This window comes from Triticum dicoccoides, chromosome 3B (genome assembly GCF_002162155.2).
Source record: "Triticum dicoccoides isolate Atlit2015 ecotype Zavitan chromosome 3B, WEW_v2.0, whole genome shotgun sequence".
Taxonomy (NCBI): Eukaryota; Viridiplantae; Streptophyta; class Magnoliopsida; order Poales; family Poaceae; genus Triticum; species Triticum dicoccoides.
In genome coordinates, this window is record NC_041385.1 from 691,998,888 (window position 1) to 692,019,028 (window position 20,141).

At 49.4% G+C, this 20,141-nt stretch overlaps 1 protein-coding gene across 1 annotated transcript; it reads left to right on the forward strand.

Annotated features, from left to right (window-relative positions):
* Nucleotides 1–17,035: 17,035 nt before the first annotated feature.
* LOC119277901 (fructokinase-1-like) lies at nt 17,036–19,767 on the forward strand. Its single transcript, XM_037559253.1, has 4 exons — nt 17,036–17,550; nt 18,557–18,889; nt 19,096–19,212; nt 19,338–19,767. The coding sequence occupies exons 1-4, from the start codon at nt 17,158–17,160 to the stop codon at nt 19,464–19,466; spliced, it is 972 nt and encodes a 323-aa protein (XP_037415150.1). The 5' UTR covers nt 17,036–17,157; the 3' UTR covers nt 19,467–19,767.
* Nucleotides 19,768–20,141: the final 374 nt, after the last annotated feature.

A 20,141-nucleotide genomic window follows, 5' to 3' on the forward strand; every position in this document is an offset into this window, starting at 1 on the left:
TCAGTTAACAGCAGTAGCAAAGGAATCGCTCGATCGCTCGGGTTCAGTAATGCGTAGCCTGCAGTGCAATCGCTCGGGTTCAGTTAGGCGACACCTCGCTCGGGTTCAGTTAGAGCCCAACGCCTTGCACACACGCCCGTACGTGTACGAGAGAAATGCGCATTGCTCGGCCCCCTACCACCCACTATAACCGGGAACTCCCCGAAATTTTCCCCGCCCTCGCTTCTACCACGGTTTTTTCCGTCATGGACGGCCCAAAGAATGTCATGCAGCTGCGTCTCCGGCCCGCCCAGGACGAAAAGCCCATTTTCTGTCATGATTTTTTGTCATAGAAGTAGGAGCCCACCACATCTATGATGATACCGGGTTTTGTCAAAATTATCGTCATACAAGTGTCATAAGTATGACAGAAAAAAATTCGTTCGGCCCAAAATGTCACGGATGTGTCTTTTTTTTATAGTGAAGTAAAGTTACCAATGAACGAAGACGAAAGAGGGGATGCCTTCCGGGGCATCCCCAAGCTTAGGCTTTTGGTTATCCTTGAATATATTGGGGTGCCATGGGCATCCCCAAGCTTGGGATTTTGCCACCCTTTATTCCATACTCCATCAAATCTTTACCCAAAACTTGAAAATTTCACAACACAAAACTCAACAGGAAATCTCATAAGCCCCGTTAGTGCAAAAAAATAAAAATCACCACATAAGGTACTGTAATGAATTCATTCTTTATTTATATTGGTGTTAAACCTACTGTATTCCAACTTCTCTATGGTTCATACCCCTACATACTAGCCATAGATGCATCAAAATAAGCAAACAACACACTAAAAGCAGAATCTGTCAAAAACAGAACAATCTGTAGCAATCTTTAACTTTCGAATACTTCTTGAACTCCAAAACTCCTACCAAAATAGGACGTCCTAGGCAATTTATCTATTGATCTACAGCAAAATGAATCAATGCAAAAGCACGTTTCTGTGATTTATTGAATTTTTTCTCGTGAGCGCCAAGTTTCTGTTTTTCAGCAGAATCAGATTAACTCTTACCATAGGTTATCCTATAGGTCCTACTTGGCACAAACACTAATTAAAATAAGAAAACACATCTAAACAGAGAGTAGATGCAAAATTTATTACTAAACATAAGCAAAAACAAAGAAACTAAAATAAAATTGGGTTGCCTCCCAACTAGTGCTATTGTTTAACGCCCCAAGCTAGGCATAAAAGCAAGGATATATCTAAATAGTGCCATCTTTGGCACTTGATTCATAAGTAGCTCGCATGATAGATTCATAAGGTAATTTGACTTTCTTTCTTGGAAAGTTCTCCATGCCTTTCCTTAAAGGAAATTGGAATCTAATATTCCCTTCCTTCATATCAATAATCGCACCAATCGTTTTAAGGAAAGGTCTACCAAGAATAATAGGACATGAAAGATTGCAATCAATGTCAAGAACGATAAAATCTACGGGCACATAGTTACTATTTGCAACAATAATAACATTATTGATCCTTCCCATAGGCTTTTTAATGGTGGAATCGGCAAGGTGCAAATTTAAAGAGCAATCATCAAATTCATGAAAACCTAGAATATCACATAAAGTTTTCGGAATTGAGGAAACACTAGCACCCAAATCAAACAAAGCATAACACTCATAATCTTTAATTTTAATCTTTATAGTAGGTTCCCACTCATCATTAAGTTTTCTAGGTACTGAAACTTCAAAATTCAGTTTTTCATCATAAGATTGCATCAAGGCATCAACAATATGTTTGGTAAAGGCTTTATTTTGACTATAAGCATGAGGAGAATTCAACATGGATTGCAACAAGGAAATACAATCTATTAAAGAGAAATTATCATAATTAAATTCCTTGAAATCCAAAGTAGTGGGTTCATCATTATGTAAAGTTTTGACTTCTCCGATCCCACTTTTACCAAATTTAGCATCAAGATCTAAAAACTCTGAATCATTGGGACGCCTTTTAACTAAAGTTGACTCATCTCTAGTCCCATCATTATTAAGATTCATATTGCAAAACAAAGATTTAATAGGGGAAACATCTATAACATTTAGATCTTCATCATTATGTTCATGGAAACTAGAAGAACACGCCTTCACAAAGCAATCTTTCTTGGCACGCAATCTAACGGTTCTTTCCTTGCACTCATCAATTGAAATTCTCATAGCTTTGAGGTACTCATTGATATCATGCTTAGGAGGAGTAGATCTAAGTTTCAAAGATTCAACATCAAGCGAAAGTCTATCAATGTTCCTAGCCAAATCATCAACTTTAAACAATTTTTCTTCAAGCAAGGCATTAAAATTCTTTTGAGAGACCATAAATTCTTTCACACTATTTTCAAAATCAGGGGGCATCTTATTAAAATAACCATAATAATTATTGTAGGAATTTCCATAATTATGAGAGGAATTACTAGGGAACGGTCTAGAATTAAAGTTTCCTCTATAAGCATTGTTACCAAAATTATTCCTACCAACAAAATTCACATCCATAGATTCATTATTATTCTCAATCAAAGTAGACAAAGGCATATCATTGGGATCAATAGGAGCACTCTTAGTAGCAAACAATTTCATAAGTTCATCCATCTTTCCACTCAAAACATTAATTTCTTCTATAGCATGCACTTTTTTACTAGTAGATCTTTCGGCGTGCCATTGAGAATAATTAGCCATAATATTATCAAGGAGTTTACTAGCTTATCCTAAGGTGATTTCCATAAACGTGCCTCTCGCGGCCGAATCTAAAAGATTTCTAGAAGCAAAATTCAATCCGGCATAAAATTTTTGTATGATCATCCATAAATTCAAACCATGAGTAGGGCAATTGCGAATCATCAATTTCATTCTTTCCCAAGATTGGGCAACATGCTCATGATCAAGTTGTTTAAAATTCATAATATCGTTCCTAAGAGAGATGATCTTAGTGGGAGGAAAATACTTAGAGATAAAGGCATCCTTGCACTTATTCCATGAATCGATACTATTTTTAGGCAAAGACAAAAACCAAATTTTAGCACGATCTCTAAGTGAAAACGGAAATAACTTCAATTTAACAATATCATTATCCGTATCTTTCTTCTTTTGCATCTCACACAAATCAACAAAATTGTTTAGATGGGTAGCGGCATCTTCACTAGGAAGGCCGGAGAATTGATCTTTCATAACAAGATTTAGCAAAGCATCATTGATTTCACAAGACTCAACATCATTAAGAGGAGCAATTGGAATACTAAGGAAATCATTATTATTGGTATTGGAAAAATCACACAATTTGGTATTTTCTTGCGCCATCGCGACAAGCAATCCAACACACAAGCAAACAAAAAGGCAAGCAAAAGAGAGAGGAGATTGGGAAAGAGAGGGCGAATAAAACGACAAGGGTGAAGTGGGGGAGAGGAAAACGAGAGGCAAATGGCAAATAATGTAATGTGAGGGAGATGAGTTTGTGATGGGTACTTGGTATGTCTTGACTTGATCGAAGACCTCCCCGACAACGGCGCCAGAAATCCTTCTTGCTACGTCTTGAGCTTGCGTTGGTTTTCCTTGAAGAGGAAAGGGTGATGCAACACAGCAACGTAAGTATTTCCCTCAGCTTTTGAGAACCAAGGTATCAATCCAGTAGGAGGCTACTCACAAGTCCCATGCACCTACACAAACAAAACAAGAACTCGCAACCAACGCAATAAAGGGGTTGTCAATCCCTTACAGCCAGTTGCGAAAGTGAGATCTGATAGAGATAATAGATAAGATAAATATATTTTTGGTATTTTATGATATAGATTGGAAAAATAAAGATGCAAATAAAAGTAGATTGAAAGCTTATATGATAAGAGATAGACCCGGGGGCCATAGGTTTCACTAGTGGCTTCTCTCAAGATAGCATAATTATTACGGCGGGTGAACAAATTACTGTCGAGCAATTGATAGAAAAGTGAATAATTATGAGATTATCTAGGCATGATCATGTACATAGGCATCACGTCCGTGACAAGTAGGCCGACTCATGCCTGCATCTACTACTATTACTCCACACATCGACCGCTATCCAGCATCCATCTAGAGTATTAAGTTCATGAAGAACAGAGTAACGCATTAAGAAAGATGACATGATGTAGAGGGATAAACTCATGCAATATGATATAAACCCCATCTTTTTATCCTTGATGGCAACAATACAATACTTGCCTTGCTGCCCCTGCTATCACTGGGAAAGGACACCGCAAGATTGAACCCAAAGCTAAGCACTTCTCCCATGGCAAGAAAGATCAATCTAGTATGCCAGACCAAACTGATAACTCGAAGAGACTTGCAAAGATAACTTGATCACACATAAAAGAATTCAAAGGAGATTCAAATATTTCTCATAGATTAACTTGATCATAAAACCACAATTCATTGGATCTCGACAAATACACCGCAAAAAGAGTTACATCGAATAGATCTCCAAGAAGAGGAAGGAGTACTTTTTATTGAGAATCAAAGAGAGAGAAGAAGCCATCTAGCTAATAACTATGGACTCGAAGGTCTGTGGTAAACTACTCACAACTCGTCGGAGAGGCCTTGGAGATGATGTAGAGGCCCTCCATGGTGGATTCCCCCTCCAGCGGAGCGCCGGCGACGGCTCCAAGATGGGATCTCGCGGATACAGAAGGTTACGGTGGTGGAAATAGTTTTTCATGGTCGCCTCTCATGGTTTCGGGGTACATGGGTATATATAGGAGGAAGAAGTACATCGGTGGACGCTCGAGGGGCCCACGAGGGTGGGGGTGCGCCCAGCCCTAGGGGGCGCATCGGGCACCCTCGTGGCTGCCTTGCTTGTTTCTTGACTTGCACTCCAAGTCCTCTGGATCATGTTTATTCCAAAAAGATCGCTCCCAAAGGTTTCATTCCGTTTGGACTCCGTTTGATGTTCCTTTTCTTTGAAACACTGAAATAGGCAGAAAAACAGCAATTCGGGTCGGGCCTCCGATTAGTAGGTTAGTCCCAAAAATGATATAAAAGTGTAAAGTAAAGCCCATAAACATCCAAAACAGGTAATATAATAGCATGGAACAATAAAAAATTATAGATACATTGGAGACATATCAGTGGCGGTCGGGGACGAGCGATGGTCTTTTCCTACCAATCTATCCCCCTAGGAGCATGCGCGTAGTGCTTGGTTTTTGATGACTTGTAGATTTTTGCAATAAGTATATGAGTTCTTTATGACTAATGTTGAGCCCATGGATTATACGCACTCTCTCCCTTCCACCATTGCTAGCCTTTCTTGTGCCGTGAAACTTTCACCGGTACCATACACCCACCATATACCTTCCTCAAAACAGCCACCACACCTACCTATTATGGCATTTCCATAGCCATTCCGAGATATATTGCCATGCAACTTTCCACCATTCCGTTTATCATGACACGCATCATCATTGTTATATTGCACTTGCATAATCATGTAATTGACATCGTATTTGTGGCAAGGCCACCCTCATGATTTTCATACATGTCACTCTTGGTTCATTGCATATCCCGGTACACCGCCGGAGGCATTCATATAGAGTCATATCTTGTTCTAAGTATCGAGTTGTAATCTTGAGTTGTAAGTAAATAAAACTATAAAAGTTTGATGATCTTCATTATTAGAGCATTGTCCCAAGTGAGGAAAGAATGATGGAGACTATGATTCCCCCACAAGTCGGGATGAGACGTCGGACTTAACAAAAAAAAGAGAAAGGCCATATAAAAAAAAGAAAGGCCAAATAAAAAATGAGAGAAAAAGAGAGAAGGGACAATGCTACCATCCTTTTACCACACTTGTGCTTCAAAGTAGCACCATGATCTTCATCATAGAGAGTCTCTTATGTTGTCACTTTCATATACTAGTGGGAATTCTTCATTATAGAACTTGGCTTGTATATTCCAATGACGGGCTTCCTCAAAATGCATAGGTCTTCATGAGCAAGCAAGTTGGATGCACACCCACTTAGTTTCTTTTGTTGAGCTTTCATACATTTATTGCTCTAGTGCATCCGTTGCATGGAAATCCCTACTCACTCACATTGATATCTATTAATGGGCATCTCCATAGCCCGTTGATACGCCTAGTTGATGTGAGACTATCTTCCTCTTTTCTGCCTTCTCCACAACCACCATTCTATTCCACATATAGTGCTATGTCCATGGCTCTCGCTCATGTATTGCGTGAAAGTTGAAAAGGTTTGAGAATACTAAAGTATGAAACAATTGCTTGGCTTGTCATCGGGGTTGTGCATGATTAAATACTTTGTGTGATGAAGATAGAGCATAGCCAGACTATATGATATTGTAGGGATAGCTTTCTTTAGCCATGATATTTTGAGAAGACATGATTACTTTGTTAGTATGCTTGAAGTATTATTGTTTATCATGTCAACATGAACTTTTATTTTGAATCATTTGGATCTGAACATTCATGCCACAATAAAGAAAGTTACATTGAGAATTATGCTAGGTAGCATTCCACATCAAAAATTTTGTTTTTATCATTTACCTACTAGAGGACGAGCAGTAATTAAGCTTGGGGATGCTTGATACGTCTCCAACGTATCTATAATTTTTGATTGTTCCATGCTATTATATTACCTGTTTTGGATGTTTATGGGCTTTACTTTACACTTTTATATCATTTTTGGGACTAACCTACTAACCGGAGGCCCAACCCGAATTGCTGTTTTTTTGCCTATTTCAGTGTTTCGAAGAAAAGGAATATCAAACAGAGTCCAAATGGGATAAAACCTTCGGGAGTGATCTTTTTGTAACAAATACAAACCAGGAGACTTGGAGTGGACGTCAAGAAGCAAACGAGGCGGCCACGACGGTGCCCGGTGCGCCTAGTAAGGGTGGGCGCCCCCCACCCTCGTGGGCCCCTCGAGCGTCCACCGACCTACTTCTTCCTCCTATATATATATCCACGGACCCCAAAAACATCCAGGAGCACCACGAAAAATTATTTCCACCACCGCAACCTTCTGTATCTGCGAGATCCCATCTTGGAGCCTTCGTCGGCGCTCCGCCGGAGGGGGAATCGACCATGGAGGGCCTCTCCATCACCACCAAGGCCTCTCCGATGAGTTGTGAGTAGTTTACCATAGACCTTCGGGTCTATAGTTATTAGCTAGTTGACTTCTTCTCTCTCTTTGATTCTCAATACAAAGTTCTCCTTCCTCTTCTTGGAGATCTATTCGATGTAACTCTTTTTGTGGTGTGTTTGTCGAGATCCGATGAATTGTGGGTTTATGATCAAGTTTATCTATGAGAAATATTTGAATCTTCTCTGAATTCTTTTATGTATGATTGGTTATCTTTGCAAGTCTCTTTGAATTATCAGTTTGGTTTGGCCTACTAGATTGATCTTTCTTTCCATGGGAGAAGTGCTTAGCTTTGGGTTCAATCTTGCGGTGTCCTTTCCCACTGACAGTAGGGGCAGCAAGGCACGTATTGTATTGTTGCCATAGAGGATAAAAAGATGGTATTTATATCATATTGCATGAGTTTATACCTCTACATCATGTCATCTTGCTTAATGTGTTACTCTGTTCTTATGAACTTAATACTCTAGATGTGGGCAGGAGTCGGTCGATGTGTGGAGTAATAGTAGTAGATGCAGAATCGTTTCGGTCTACTTGTTGCGGACGTGATGCCTATATACATGATCATTCCTAGATAATCTCATAACTATGCATTTTTCTATCAATTGCTCGACAGTAATTTGTTCACCAACCGTAATACTTATGCTATCTTGAGAGAAGCCACTAGTGAAACCTATGGCCCCCGGGTCTATCTTTTATCATATAAGTTTTCCATCTACTTTTATTTGCATCTTTTATTTTCTAATCTATATCATAAAAATACCAAAAATATTTATCTTATCATATTATCTCTATCAGATCTCACTTTCATAAGTTTCCGTGAAGGGATTGACAACCCCCTTTTCGCGTTGGTTGCGAGGTTCTTGTTTGTTTGTGTAGGCGCGTGGGACTTGTGAGGAGCCTCCTACTGGATTGATACCTTGGTTCTCAAAACTGAGGGAAATACTTACGCTACTTTGCTGCATCACCCTTTCCTCTTCAAGGGAAAAACCAACGCATGCTCAAGAGGTAGCAACACTCGACTCCACCCATTGGCGGATGCACTTCGATGGATCGAAGATGCGCACCGGCTTGGGAGCCGGCATCGTCCTCACCTCTCCCAAAGGCGACAAGCTCAGATACACATTGCAAATCCATTTTGCGGCCTCCAACAATGTGGCCGAGTATGAGGCGCTCATACATGGGCTCCGGCTGGCCAAGGAACTCGGCATCCGCTGGATCCTGTGTTATGGCGACTCCGACTTGGTGGTATAACAGTCGTCCGGTGATTGGGACGCCAAGGATGCAAATATGGCGAGCTACTGCTTCCGCGTTCAACAACTCAACGGATATTTTGACGGGTGCGAGTTCCTCCACGTGCCACGGGCCGACAACGAGCAGGCAGATGTCGTGGCACAGATCGGCTCCACCCGGCAAGCTATACCAATCGGCGTCTCCCTTCAGCGCCTTCTCAAGTCGTCTATCAAGCCTTCACCAGAATCCGACTCCATCTTCGTGCCGGCTGACCCCGAGGCAGCCGGATCCGGTTGGGAAACCTCGGCAGTTGGCACAGGGACTTCAGCAGGCGGCTCGGGGACTGCGGCAGCCGCACCCGGCCCGGGGACTGTAGCAGTCGGCCCAGGGACTTCAACGACACAAGAGGCGGTGTCCGACTCCAACCTGCTACCTCCCACCCCAACCGCCGTAGTTGCAGTGGCTGTGTTGGCAATAGAAGAAGTCGCAGCTCCATCATGGGCCTAGCCCATCCTCAACTTTCTAGTGAACAGAGAGCTGCCGACTGATGAGATCTCGGCAAGACAAGTTCTACGTTGAGCTGGAGCCTACACAATAGTAAACAGAGAGCTCGTTAGGTGCAGCGTGACTGGAGTCTTCCAACACTGTGTTGAGCCAGAGAAGGGCATGGCAATCCTCAAAGACATTCATCAAGGCGAGTGTGGCCACCATGCGGCCTCATGATCACTTGTTGCCAAAGCCTTCCGCCATGGTTTCTTCTGGCCGACTGCTTTGGACGATGCCAAAGAGTTGGTCAAACACTGCAAGGGGTGCCAATTGTTCGGCTCCAAGCAACACCTGCTGGCTTCCGCACTCAAGACCACCCCCTCACCTGGCCCTTTGCCGTCTAGGGGCTGGATATGGTGGGCCCATTCAAGACGGCACGCGGCATCATGACTCATCTGCTTGTCGCCCTCGACAAATTTACCAAGTGGATTGAAGCAAAGCCAATCAAGAAGCTGAATGGGTCGACTGCTGTGACCTTCATCACGGACATCACAACCCGCTACAGCGTAGCACACATCATCATCACCGATAACGGCACAAATTTTGCCAAAGGAGCATTGGCCAATTTTTGCGTGACGCAGGGCATCTGACCGGACTTAGCATCCGTTGCCCATCCGCAATCAAACGACCAAGTCGAGCTAGCAAATGACCTCATCCTCTCCGGCATCAAGCCCCAACTGGTTGAGCCACTGGAGCGGTCGGCCGGCTGCTGGCTCGAGGAGCTGTCGGCCGTCCTTTGGAGCCTATGCACCACTCCGAACAAGTCAACCGGCTTCACTCCTTTATTCCTTGTGTATGGTGCCGAGGCTGTCATCCCAACTGACATCGAGTTCGACTCACCTCGAGTCACCATGTACATGGAAGCGGAGGCGAAGGAAGCACGAGAAGACATCGTCGATCTGCTGGAAGAGGGCCAGCTGTTAGCACTCAGTCGGTCCGCCATTTACTAGCAGAGCCTGCGCCGTTACCATAGTCAGAAGGTCAAGCCAAGATCTTTCCAAGAGGGTGACCTTGTGCTCCGGCTGATCCAGCGAACAGCCAGCCAGCACAAACTCTCGGCCCCTTGAGAAGGCGCTTTTTTCATCAGCAAGGCCTTGGGCAATGACTCCTACTACCTGATCGATGCACAGAAGCCCAAGGCATGCAAGAGAGATGATTCCAACAAGGAGTCGGAACGCCCATGGAACGCAAATCTCCTTTGAAGATTTTACAGTTAAATGCAGTATGTATCACGCTACCGTTTGTATTAAGTACAAGACATCGGGACCCCCGAGGAGCACTTGGGGACTGCCCTCTTTTATCTATATGATAAGTTTTTATGCCTATGAATGTGTTAGTACATTTGTTCTTTCGTCCTGCACCGGCTTCAACCAGTCGGCCCGGGGACTTGCCGCCTTGTGATATGTAAACACTACCTGCAATCATACAAGTAGTGTGCTGGCATCTAAGCCCTCTCTTGCCAAAAGCCGCAGCTCACAGAGCGGCTGTCTGGATGGCAAGAGTTAAAGGCAAGAAAACGGTGCCCACACGAAAATGGCTAAGGACTAGTGAGTTTGCATAGCAGAAGCCGGCTTCCCGCCCTGCCAACCGACTGCTAAGCAGCCGGCTGGCCGGCTTCCCACTCACCTTGCCACAATCTAAGAAGGCTGAAGTACTTTCCCTCCCACACGGCCAAGTACTTTCCCAGCCACAGACTGCAGAGCAGCTGTCCGGCTGGAAAGGCGACAACCAAGGGAGGGCGGCAAAGGAAAAAGCCGAAAAAAGATCAAAGCAAGAAAAGTCGGAGGCCGACACCAACATAGCACATGCAAGATAATATATTTACACAAAAGGCATTCAAAGGCCGGAGTTCAACATAGTTTGAATACACCCCCAGTGGGTGGAACTACGCAAATTTACCAAAACATTGTTCAAAAGATTGACGAGCAGGATAAAACTGGCCGCTTAGACCAAGGGGGCAACAGGTGAGCCCGGCAGGTCAGTAGAGATGGCGGCGCTGGCTGGTGGAGTGGCCGGATGGCGTGTCTTGGCCTAATCGTCTCCAGCAGCAGGCGGCGTGCTTGCGTGTGCCTCGTTGCTTGAGGCACGGTCATGTTGAGGCCGGCCGTCTGCTCCACCATCTGGTGCAGCGTCTTCGTCGACCTCGTCTTCCTCATCCTCGCCCTCATCGCTGGAGTCAATCTCCTCCGCCGAGTCCTCGCCGTCCTCCGGTTTCAGCTCGAAGAGGTCGGCCGACACCTCAGCACCGTCCTCGGTCAACTCGGGGACAAAGACTCTGGTGTTGGTGTGCTCGGTGATCGCCGCAACACGATGGACGATGGTGGGCCGCACCATCACCAGGTCCTCGTGGGCATCCTGCTGGAACGTTGCCAACTGGGCTAGATCCAGCCTGGGATACCACGCCCTGACGAACTCCAGCACCCGCCTGGCACCTGCCCGGGCAGAAGAAGCCTTCCACGCCTCGAAGCGGCCGACTGCCACTTCAAGCCAGTCGGCGGTCCGATTGGGGGTACGGCACCGGCGTGTCAGGCCAGAGGGCGGATAGCACCTGGGCCCCGACACGTTGAAGGCGGCGAAGCATCCAGTGGGCTGGCTGGAGACGGGCCTGGATGGACAAGAGCTGCTCCTCAAGAGTCCAACGAGCATTCGGCGCAATCTCCGCACCAGCCTACCTTTGCGCTTCGCGGTGGGCCTCGATGGTCTGGCTGGCGACAACGGAGTAGCCAGGGAAATACTCTGCACAGAGAAGAAAGAAAAAAGAAAGAATACAAAGTCAGAAGCTGAACTAAAATAACAGGCGGCAAAATGAAGGGAAGAGAAGGAAGGCAGCTTACCATCAACCATGTCCTCAATGCGGCCGTGGCCGTCGTTCATCGCCTGCTCCGACTCAGCCCAGTTCGCCGCATGGGTCTCATATTCGGCTTGGAGGGCGGCCTCGCTGTCCTTCACCGTCTGGAGGGCCGCCTCATGACTCTCCTTCTGGTCAGCCAGCTATTTGGTCAGACGGTCGCGCTCCTGAGCCACGCTGCGGCACTCTGCCTCCTTGGCGCGCAGGACGGTCTGGGCCTCCCCCAGTTGCTGCTGCAGGGCAGCGTTGGCCTCTGTGAAAGCAACAAAGAAAAACAGTCGGTAAACAAGAAGTCGCCAGAAGAGATCTGGCCCGACTGCTCAGCAGTCGGCCTGAATCTCGGGGACTACACCTAGTGGGTGCGCTGACGCGCCCCCACGAGAGAAATAAGACTAAAAACTTACTCCGTCTTTCAGACAGGTCGGTAGTCCGTTGAGTCAGATCCCGGACTTGGGAGTTGAAGGCGGCCGCACAGAGGTTATGATAGTCCTGCCAAAAGGACACACAAACAAGAAGAAACAAGTCAACACTCGAGCTTGCTTGGAAGTTCCAGGCCGCCTGCTCAGCAGCCGCCCCGGAACTCGGGGACTACACCCAGTGGGTGCGCTGACGCGCCCCCACGGAAGAATACAAGAATAAGAAGAAAAAAAGCAAGAGGCTTACTCGGATGGCCGTTCGCATCGCCAGGAACTCCTGGTTGTAATTCTCCAGGGCGGTGGCCTGAGCTTGAAGCCGGACTCGGAAGTTCTGCGCCGCCTCGTTCAGCACGGTCGTCCTGCCTCCTGGCGCCTAGTTTGGCGAGCTGGCGCTAGCCTCCTCCAGGTCTTAGGCCGACGAGCCGGTGCCCCTGGCCTCCTGCGGAGGCGGTGCCGAGGCCGCCTTCCCCGCGCGCTGGCGTGCCGAAGCCCGAACCATGATATCAGCCCCCACGGCCGGCTCACCTCCAGCCGGCGGCACGGGTGGCGTGTTGGGCTGGCCGCCTTGGTCCGCCGCAGCCAGTGATGGCGGAATCACCTCCATCTCCGGGGCGATGTTCTCGTGCCCCTCCCTCTCCATGGCCGGCTGATCGCTGTCGTCTCCTTCAGGCGGCACCTCCAAGGCTTCAGGCATTGGCGTCACGGCGTGGAGGGGGATGACGAGCTGTGGGGGTTGGCCACGTGAGGCCTCCCCCGCCTATGCCGTGGCCGCGGCATCCGCCTGTGTCTGGGCCACGAAGCTGGCCTGCACCCTCGCGGCCTCGTCCGCCTCCTCCTGCGCCGCCTTGGCGGCGGCCGCCTTCTGCCGCTCCGCCTCTTGCTCCTCAAGTGCCTCCCACGCGTTCCTCTCCATCGCCGCCTGAAGCTCGGCGCGCGGGTCTACATGGCAGGAGCTGGTGGAGCTCCCCGCCGCCCCCACGACGGAGCCAACAACCGATCACTCCAGGGAGAGTGGGGCTCTGTTGTAGCAAGAGAAAGAAAACTCAGAAGAACATTTGTAAAAGAGAAGGAAGGATGCGTCAAGAGGCGTCACTTATGCGAAAACCATTTGAGGTTCCTTCACGACCTTGCGAAAGCGGTTTGCCTTAGCGGCCGCTTCCTCTCGCTTGGTCGCCGCGGCTGTGCTCTTGGGCTTCTTCGACCGGTTGCCGAACAACGACGATGCGGCCCGGTGCTTCTTCACACCGCCTCATGCAGCCGGCACGGCAATCGAGCTTGTGCACGCCCGATCGGACACTGGCTGGCGGCGCTGGACGGCTTCTTCGGCATCGTCATCAGGCCAGTCCTCGATGCCGCCTCCACCTCCAGAGCCGCCTGCCTCGCCATCTCCGCCTGTCGTGTTGTCCTCGAGGGCGGCTGCCCCCAAGTCAGGGTCGTCCGTATCACTCTCTTCCCAATCGAGGAGGAACTGATGCCCTGGCCCTGCGGTGCCGACTGCCGGCTGGAGAAGAGCGCCCTGTTGCGTGGCCGATTGGTCAAGACGGTCAAAAAGGAGCTCGACAACTAAAAGAAAACAAGACATGGAGACTTACCATTGGCGGTGGATCCGCACATGAATACGGCTCCTTGCCGAATCGCCATTCCTCCTCCGGGAGCTTGCAATTCAAAATGTAGTTCACCAAGTGAGCTACCTCCGAGTGCGGCATCTCCTTGGTGCACATCCGGCTTGGGTCGCGCTGCCTACTCATCTGGCATATCATGTGAGGCCGACCTTGGAGCGGAAGCACTCGACGCACCATGAAGGCAATCAGCAAGTCGGGCCGGTGAGGCCTTTCGACTACACCATCACCTTGAGCCGCGAGACGCGGCGGCACCAGCAACTGACAGCGTGTTGGGTCGGTACCTCCAATTGGACCGCCTTTCAGTCGGCGGGCCGGCTACATAAGCCGGCAGGTTGACCCAGTCGCCCTCCGGATGGACGCTCTTCACGTAGAAGTATGACAACTGCCACAACTTCACCGATTGTATCAGTGTGATGGAGGGGAACGGATTCTCGGTAGCCGGACTCCGCACCGCAACAAAGGCACCGCACTGTGCCGGCACTCCCTTGGTGACGGTGCCAAGTGTCAAGTGGAAGAACTCTCCCCAGAGCTCGATGGTGGGGAGGACGCCGAGAAAGCCCTCGCAAAGGGTGACGGAGGCGGATAACAGCACCACCGTGTTCGGTGTGAGGTGGTGCGGCTGCAGTCTGTAGAAATCAAGGAAGGCGCGGAGGAAGCTGTTCACCGGTAGGCCGAAGCCATGCAGGAAGTGTGACCTGAAGACGACGCGTTCGCTCTCCTCCGGCGCCGGTGAGATCTCCTTCTCCGGCGCCAGGTGAACCCTCACGAAGTCCTTGCCGGGTAGCCGCCGCGTCCACCGGAGGAACTCGACGTCGTCCTCATGGACATTGGAGCCGTCCCACGCTCCAGCACGCGCCATGGGGTCGAAGAGCTCGACGGAAGATTCGCACGGCGAGGGACGCACGGCCTTGCGGCGTCGAGGTGCGGCGCGACAAGAAGGATGGGAGCTTGGTGCGGCGGCGGGCGACCGCAGCGACAGCAAGAAGAAGAGAAAGAAGAATGGCTAACGAGGAGGAGGGCGCGCCTGCGTCTGCCGCTACCCCTCCTCCCCCTACTTATAGCCTTGGAACGGCTAAGCCGAGGAGGCGGGGCATGGGGGACGTGGGATTAACTGCACCCACTCCCCCACAAACCCGCGTTTATCGCGCCAATAAAGGTGTGTATTGAACCGCCCCACAATATAAATCGACCGCCTCGGCCACAGCGGATCCGCGCGTGGGCCGAGGCACTGTAGTGGCGGGCCCCAGCCTGCGGCAACGTCCCGTCACGCGCGTGGGCTGGCAGACGGGCCCAGGCGGCTGACACCGCGTGGCACACGGACAGCGGGCGGCCGACCCGACGCCTGACGCGCGCGCCACCTGGTTCCCGCCTTCAGGCTTCAAATTCAACCAGACGGCACGTCTGGTTGAGGCTGGATCCGAGCCGACTGTTCTACAGAGTAGGAAGCTGCTTGGGCTTCTCATCCTCCGTTCAATCGCGAAGCCCCACCAGCTTCGGGGACTACTGTCGGAGTAAATGACCACGGGTAGCCTAACCGGCTCCTCGTGGCTCTTCAAAAACATCGGGTCGCGCCCCTCAAGCATCCAAGACGAAGGGCCGCCTTCCCGTGGCCGGCTGGGTCATGGCCGACTGCAGGAAGGCGGCATATATCAATATACAAGCCCAGAGTGGGCCGACTCCTAGTAGGCGGCCACCAGAGTGGCCGACCTCTAGCAGGCAGCCACCAGAGTGGCCGACCTCTAGCAGGCGGCCCACCCCATGTGCCCTCAAAGTTCGCACCCACATAGCGGCGATAAGATGGGGCGTGGCTACAGTGAAGCATGCCACCCCGACTCCCGGAGCGGGCGTGGCCACAGTGCGTCATACCGGTCGGCCATCCCCCGCCCGGCGCGACACTGTTGCCACGTTGATCGTGATATCACCCACGATAGACTGTCAGTACGACCTGCAGGCGGCGGGCCCCTCTTGCCAGTGAGCCCCCACAAGGCGGCCAGGCCAGTCCAGTCAGCCCGAGGGGAGGCCGGCTCCCAGAAGCCGGCCAACCCTCGCCCTAGAAGTTCGTGCACCATAAGCAGATGAGACGGGGTAAGGCTACAGTGAACGCCCGCCAGACGGCAGCACTGTAGCCATGCTTGCCCCGACAAAGCCATCATCATCAAGGGCGAGGCTACAGTAATGAGCCACCGACAAGACCCCCAAGCGGTGGGCCCAGCCTGTCGACCAAGAGGCCGGCAGCCGGCGGGACCCACCACTCGGTGGGCCCCAGCGGCCGGCGGAGAAGTCGGCACCCACAAACACTGACGGCCTGGACCCGCATCCAGCCAGATTACCATTGTACCCCTGGGGGGTAGGCCTATATAAACCCCCCAGGGCACCCATGCAAAGGGTTGATCTCTTAGAGAAACACACACACCACATAGAGAGAAGAGGAGAGCTAGCCTTGCCCTTCTTCTTCCTTTAGCAAACAGCTCAAGGAGCCTCTTGTAGCTACTTACTGATTTAGTGATCACACGGAGATCCCGCAGAGCAGGACTAGGGGGTGTTATCTCCTAGGAGAGCCCCAAACCTGGGTAAGATTCGCCGGCGTGCATGTCTTCGCCTTATCCTGTTCCAGACACCGGCGATGTCTTACTGGCTCCCACTATGATTAGCCATCCTTGGGCATATGTTGCACCTACCACCCGACACGCGCCGAGAACCGATCGTGGCTCGGAGAAGGTTGGACAAAAATGTACGTAAAACCGAAGAAGAAATCTTGCATTATTTTTATTAAGTAGCAGTACCAGGAGACACAACATCTTCTTCTTTATTTATTATGGCTTTTACTCAGCCTCTCTTATCCATAACAAGAAGTTCCAACTCTATTTAAGGATGAGGCTGTTCTTACCGCAAAAGAAGGCTGGGACTGTTCTCACACCCCTTCTCCCTTATCCGTAAAAAACCCTATTTTTAGTGCTGGCCATTAGCCTAAAACATTTGTCTTGGAGAGAAATCCATATCCATCAGATTCAGTTTCCAGGATAAATCTGATCCTATCCAAGTTTTGACTAGGCAAAAGCTAGCTACTACCCTAGTTAACGGGCCAAGATTACACCGCCGTGCTCAATCAACGACCCTCGCCGCCGCAAAAACGCAGCCGCACAAGGCTCCGCATTTTCCCCCGTGATCCCCTCCCATCTCCCGATCTCCGGCCTCCTTCCCTCTATATAAGCGCCCGCCTCGCCACCTCACCAGAAGAAAATCCCCCTTCCATTCCTCCTCCCCTCCTCGTCCCCACCCTCTCTCTCTCTCTCTCCCTCCGTCTGTCCGTCCGCGCGCGCTCTGCGTTCTTGGGGAGGGAGGAAATGGCGGCAAAGCGCGAGCTGGTGGTCAGCTTCGGGGAGATGCTGATAGACTTCGTGCCGACGGTGGCGGGGGTGTCGCTGGCGGAGGCGCCGGCCTTCGTCAAGGCGCCCGGGGGCGCCCCGGCCAACGTCGCCATCGCCGTCGCGCGCCTCGGCGGCGGGGCCGCCTTCGTCGGCAAGCTCGGCGACGACGAGTTCGGCCGCATGCTCGCCAAAATCCTCCGCGACAACGGCGTCGACGCCGGCGGCGTCGTCTTCGACTCGGGCGCGCGCACCGCGCTCGCCTTCGTCACGCTCCGCGCCGACGGGGAGCGCGAGTTCATGTTCTACCGCAACCCCAGCGCCGACATGCTCCTCACCGCCGACGAGCTCAAGGTCGACGTCATCAAGAGGGTACGCCCCCGCTCCGCCCCCGAATCACCATCGTATCACCTACTACTAGATTCTCTCTCTTCCGTGCGATCTCGTCATACCGTTTCTTGCCCGTCCTGCAACCGCGCGTGATCTGGGGGAACCAGCTCGATCCCGTCGACCGTAGTAGAATGAATCTTCGCCCGGTTTCTTGGATCTGGACGCCAGCGCTAGGTTTCTTGTGCCGATGCGGTGCGCATTAGGTGGCGGCGGCTGGAGTTTTCCCTTGTCCTGTTCCTGCACCTAATAAAGGTGTCCTTTTCGTTTCGTGTAATTCGGGTGCGCCCGGGTGCTGAATCTTCCGTGGAATCCAGACATTCCTTGGCAAATAAGGCGCCTTTGGTGCTCGTCTTGGTCGGATCTTGTTGCGCCTTCTGGCTGGTACTTGTTCTTTTGCTGGATCTAATCATGTGATGCACCCTCACTGACGTGCATCAACTTGGGGGGAGACAAAATAGCTAATCTTAGGAGTGCCGTTGTGGAACAAATCATTTTTGTGGTTCTTGGATCCATCGGCCGGCCTGAGCTGGCCGGCCAAGTATGATACTTTAAGAACCCCTCTGATGCACAATAATTTAGAGTGTCTGCTTGTGACAGATAGATCAGTTCTTGTCTTGGTTAGTACTTGCTCCTTATGAAAAACATTTAGAGCAAAACTTATGGAAGACATTTGCATGTTATTAGGTGTTTTGTACTGTCAGACTGACGTAATTTTAGAATTGTGCATGTCAGGTGAACTTAGGTTCCTTTCTATGTACGTATAATTTTGTGATCCAGAACTGTCTGGTGGCGCTAGATGTGTCAACTGTTCTATTGTTAAATTTGTGCCCTGCGTGCAGAATTTATAAGTGTTCCAACTCTTAACATGTCAATTTGCTTTGCAGATTCTGTACTGAACTGTTAGTTTGTTGTTTTGTTGTGAAATTTTCTGTGCTGCAATGTTTTATAAATTTGAGGGAAAATGTCTCACAACTTGTGATGCACCCAGGCTGCAGTCTTCCACTATGGATCAATAAGCTTGATCGCCGAGCCTTGCCGGACAGCGCATCTGCACGCCATGAAGGTTGCCAAAGAGGCCGGCGCGCTTCTCTCGTATGACCCGAACCTGAGGGAGGCATTGTGGCCCTCCCTTGAGGAGGCTCGCACCAAGATCTTGAGCATCTGGGACCAGGCAGACATTGTCAAGGTCAGCGAGGTCGAGCTTGAGTTTTTGACTGGCATCAACTCGGTGGAGGATGATGTTGCCATGAAGCTGTGGCGCCCTACCTTTAAGCTCATGCTTGTCACTCTTGGAGATCAAGGATGCAAGTACTATACCAAGGTATGCTTTACAAGTTTCTACAATCTATTGCGTGATGAAATCCTTATTCTATTGCTGGTTGTACTCTATATGTCAAATTTAAGCTTCGCTGGACCATGGTTTGCTAAGTATGCACTCAAGTGTAGAACTTTTGCACAATTACCATCGAGACTTGAAGACTTAATCTGTAATTAACTCTTGAACTTTGTTGTATTTGATGATTGTAGGATTTCCGTGGAACTGTCCCATCCTACAAGGTACAGCAAGTTGATACGACAGGTGCTGGTGATGCATTTATTGGTTCTCTGCTCCGAAAAATTGTCCAAGATCCATCGGCATTGCAAGTAAGCTTGTGCCTGCAAATGCCTCCTTTAGCATCATTAGCATATAGTACTAGTTTTAATTTATATTAATATATACCTGTATAACCTTGGTGGTTGATCAATTCCATATCTGATGGTTGCTGCAGGATAAAACAAAGCTTGAGGGGGCGATCAAATTTGCCAATGCATGTGGAGCAATCACCGCCACGAAGAAAGGGGCAATCCCTTCATTGCCCAAGGAAGACGAGGTGTTGCGGCTGATGGAGAAGGCGTAGACGCGGCTTATGATTTCCAGTAGCTTCGAATTCTGCAAATTGTATTGTAAGCTGTTCTGGATCAGGAGCAAGGTGTACTCCTCCCAGGATGCCCCTGCCTTTTTGTTTGCTCCCCTTTACGAAAGGGTTTTTGTTTTGGAATTCTTCTCATCTGAATAAGCAGATCCTTCAATATTACTGTGTCATTTCTGTACCAAGTCCTTGATGGTAGTGTTCTTTTTTCCTTGTTCTGTCATCTTATTTGGGTTCCAACTGTATTGGGAATTTGTGGTTTAGCCCCTGAGGTGGTTTCTGTTCTCAATTTTCGACAAGCGAAACGCATGTACAACGCTGATATTTGAACGTGCCAAAACTGTTGCGATGCTCCTGGCAAGTACTACTCCCTTGGTCTCAAAATAAGTGTCTTGAGCTTAGTATAAATTTGTACTAGAGCTAGTACAAAGTTGAGACACTCATTTTGGGACGGAGGGAGTACATATTTAAGCTCTGGCAGATGATATTTGAATCAACTATTCTGAAATCTTGATCCATAAATTCTGTTGATTGGCTGCATCTCTGTTCCATTTCCGAGCTTCTTTTGGATGCTGAACCTGTGTTGCTGAGGGATGTGTGCTGTGATTGCTTTCTTGTTCAGCTGACGCAGATTCAGAAAGTTAGAAGTACTTTGCACTTTAC

What these genes read in the sequence shown, in the direction of transcription:
- LOC119277901 (XM_037559253.1), top strand. Translation starts at nt 17,158, where the DNA reads ATGGCGGCAAAGCGCGAGCTGGTGGTCAGCTTCGGGGAGATGCTGATA. An exon ending in AGGTCGACGTCATCAAGAGG is followed by an intron (nt 17,551 to 18,556) that starts GTACGCCCCCGC and finishes TGATGCACCCAG; the next exon opens with GCTGCAGTCTTCCACTATGG. An exon ending in AAGATCCATCGGCATTGCAA is followed by an intron (nt 19,213 to 19,337) that starts GTAAGCTTGTGC and finishes TGGTTGCTGCAG; the next exon opens with GATAAAACAAAGCTTGAGGG.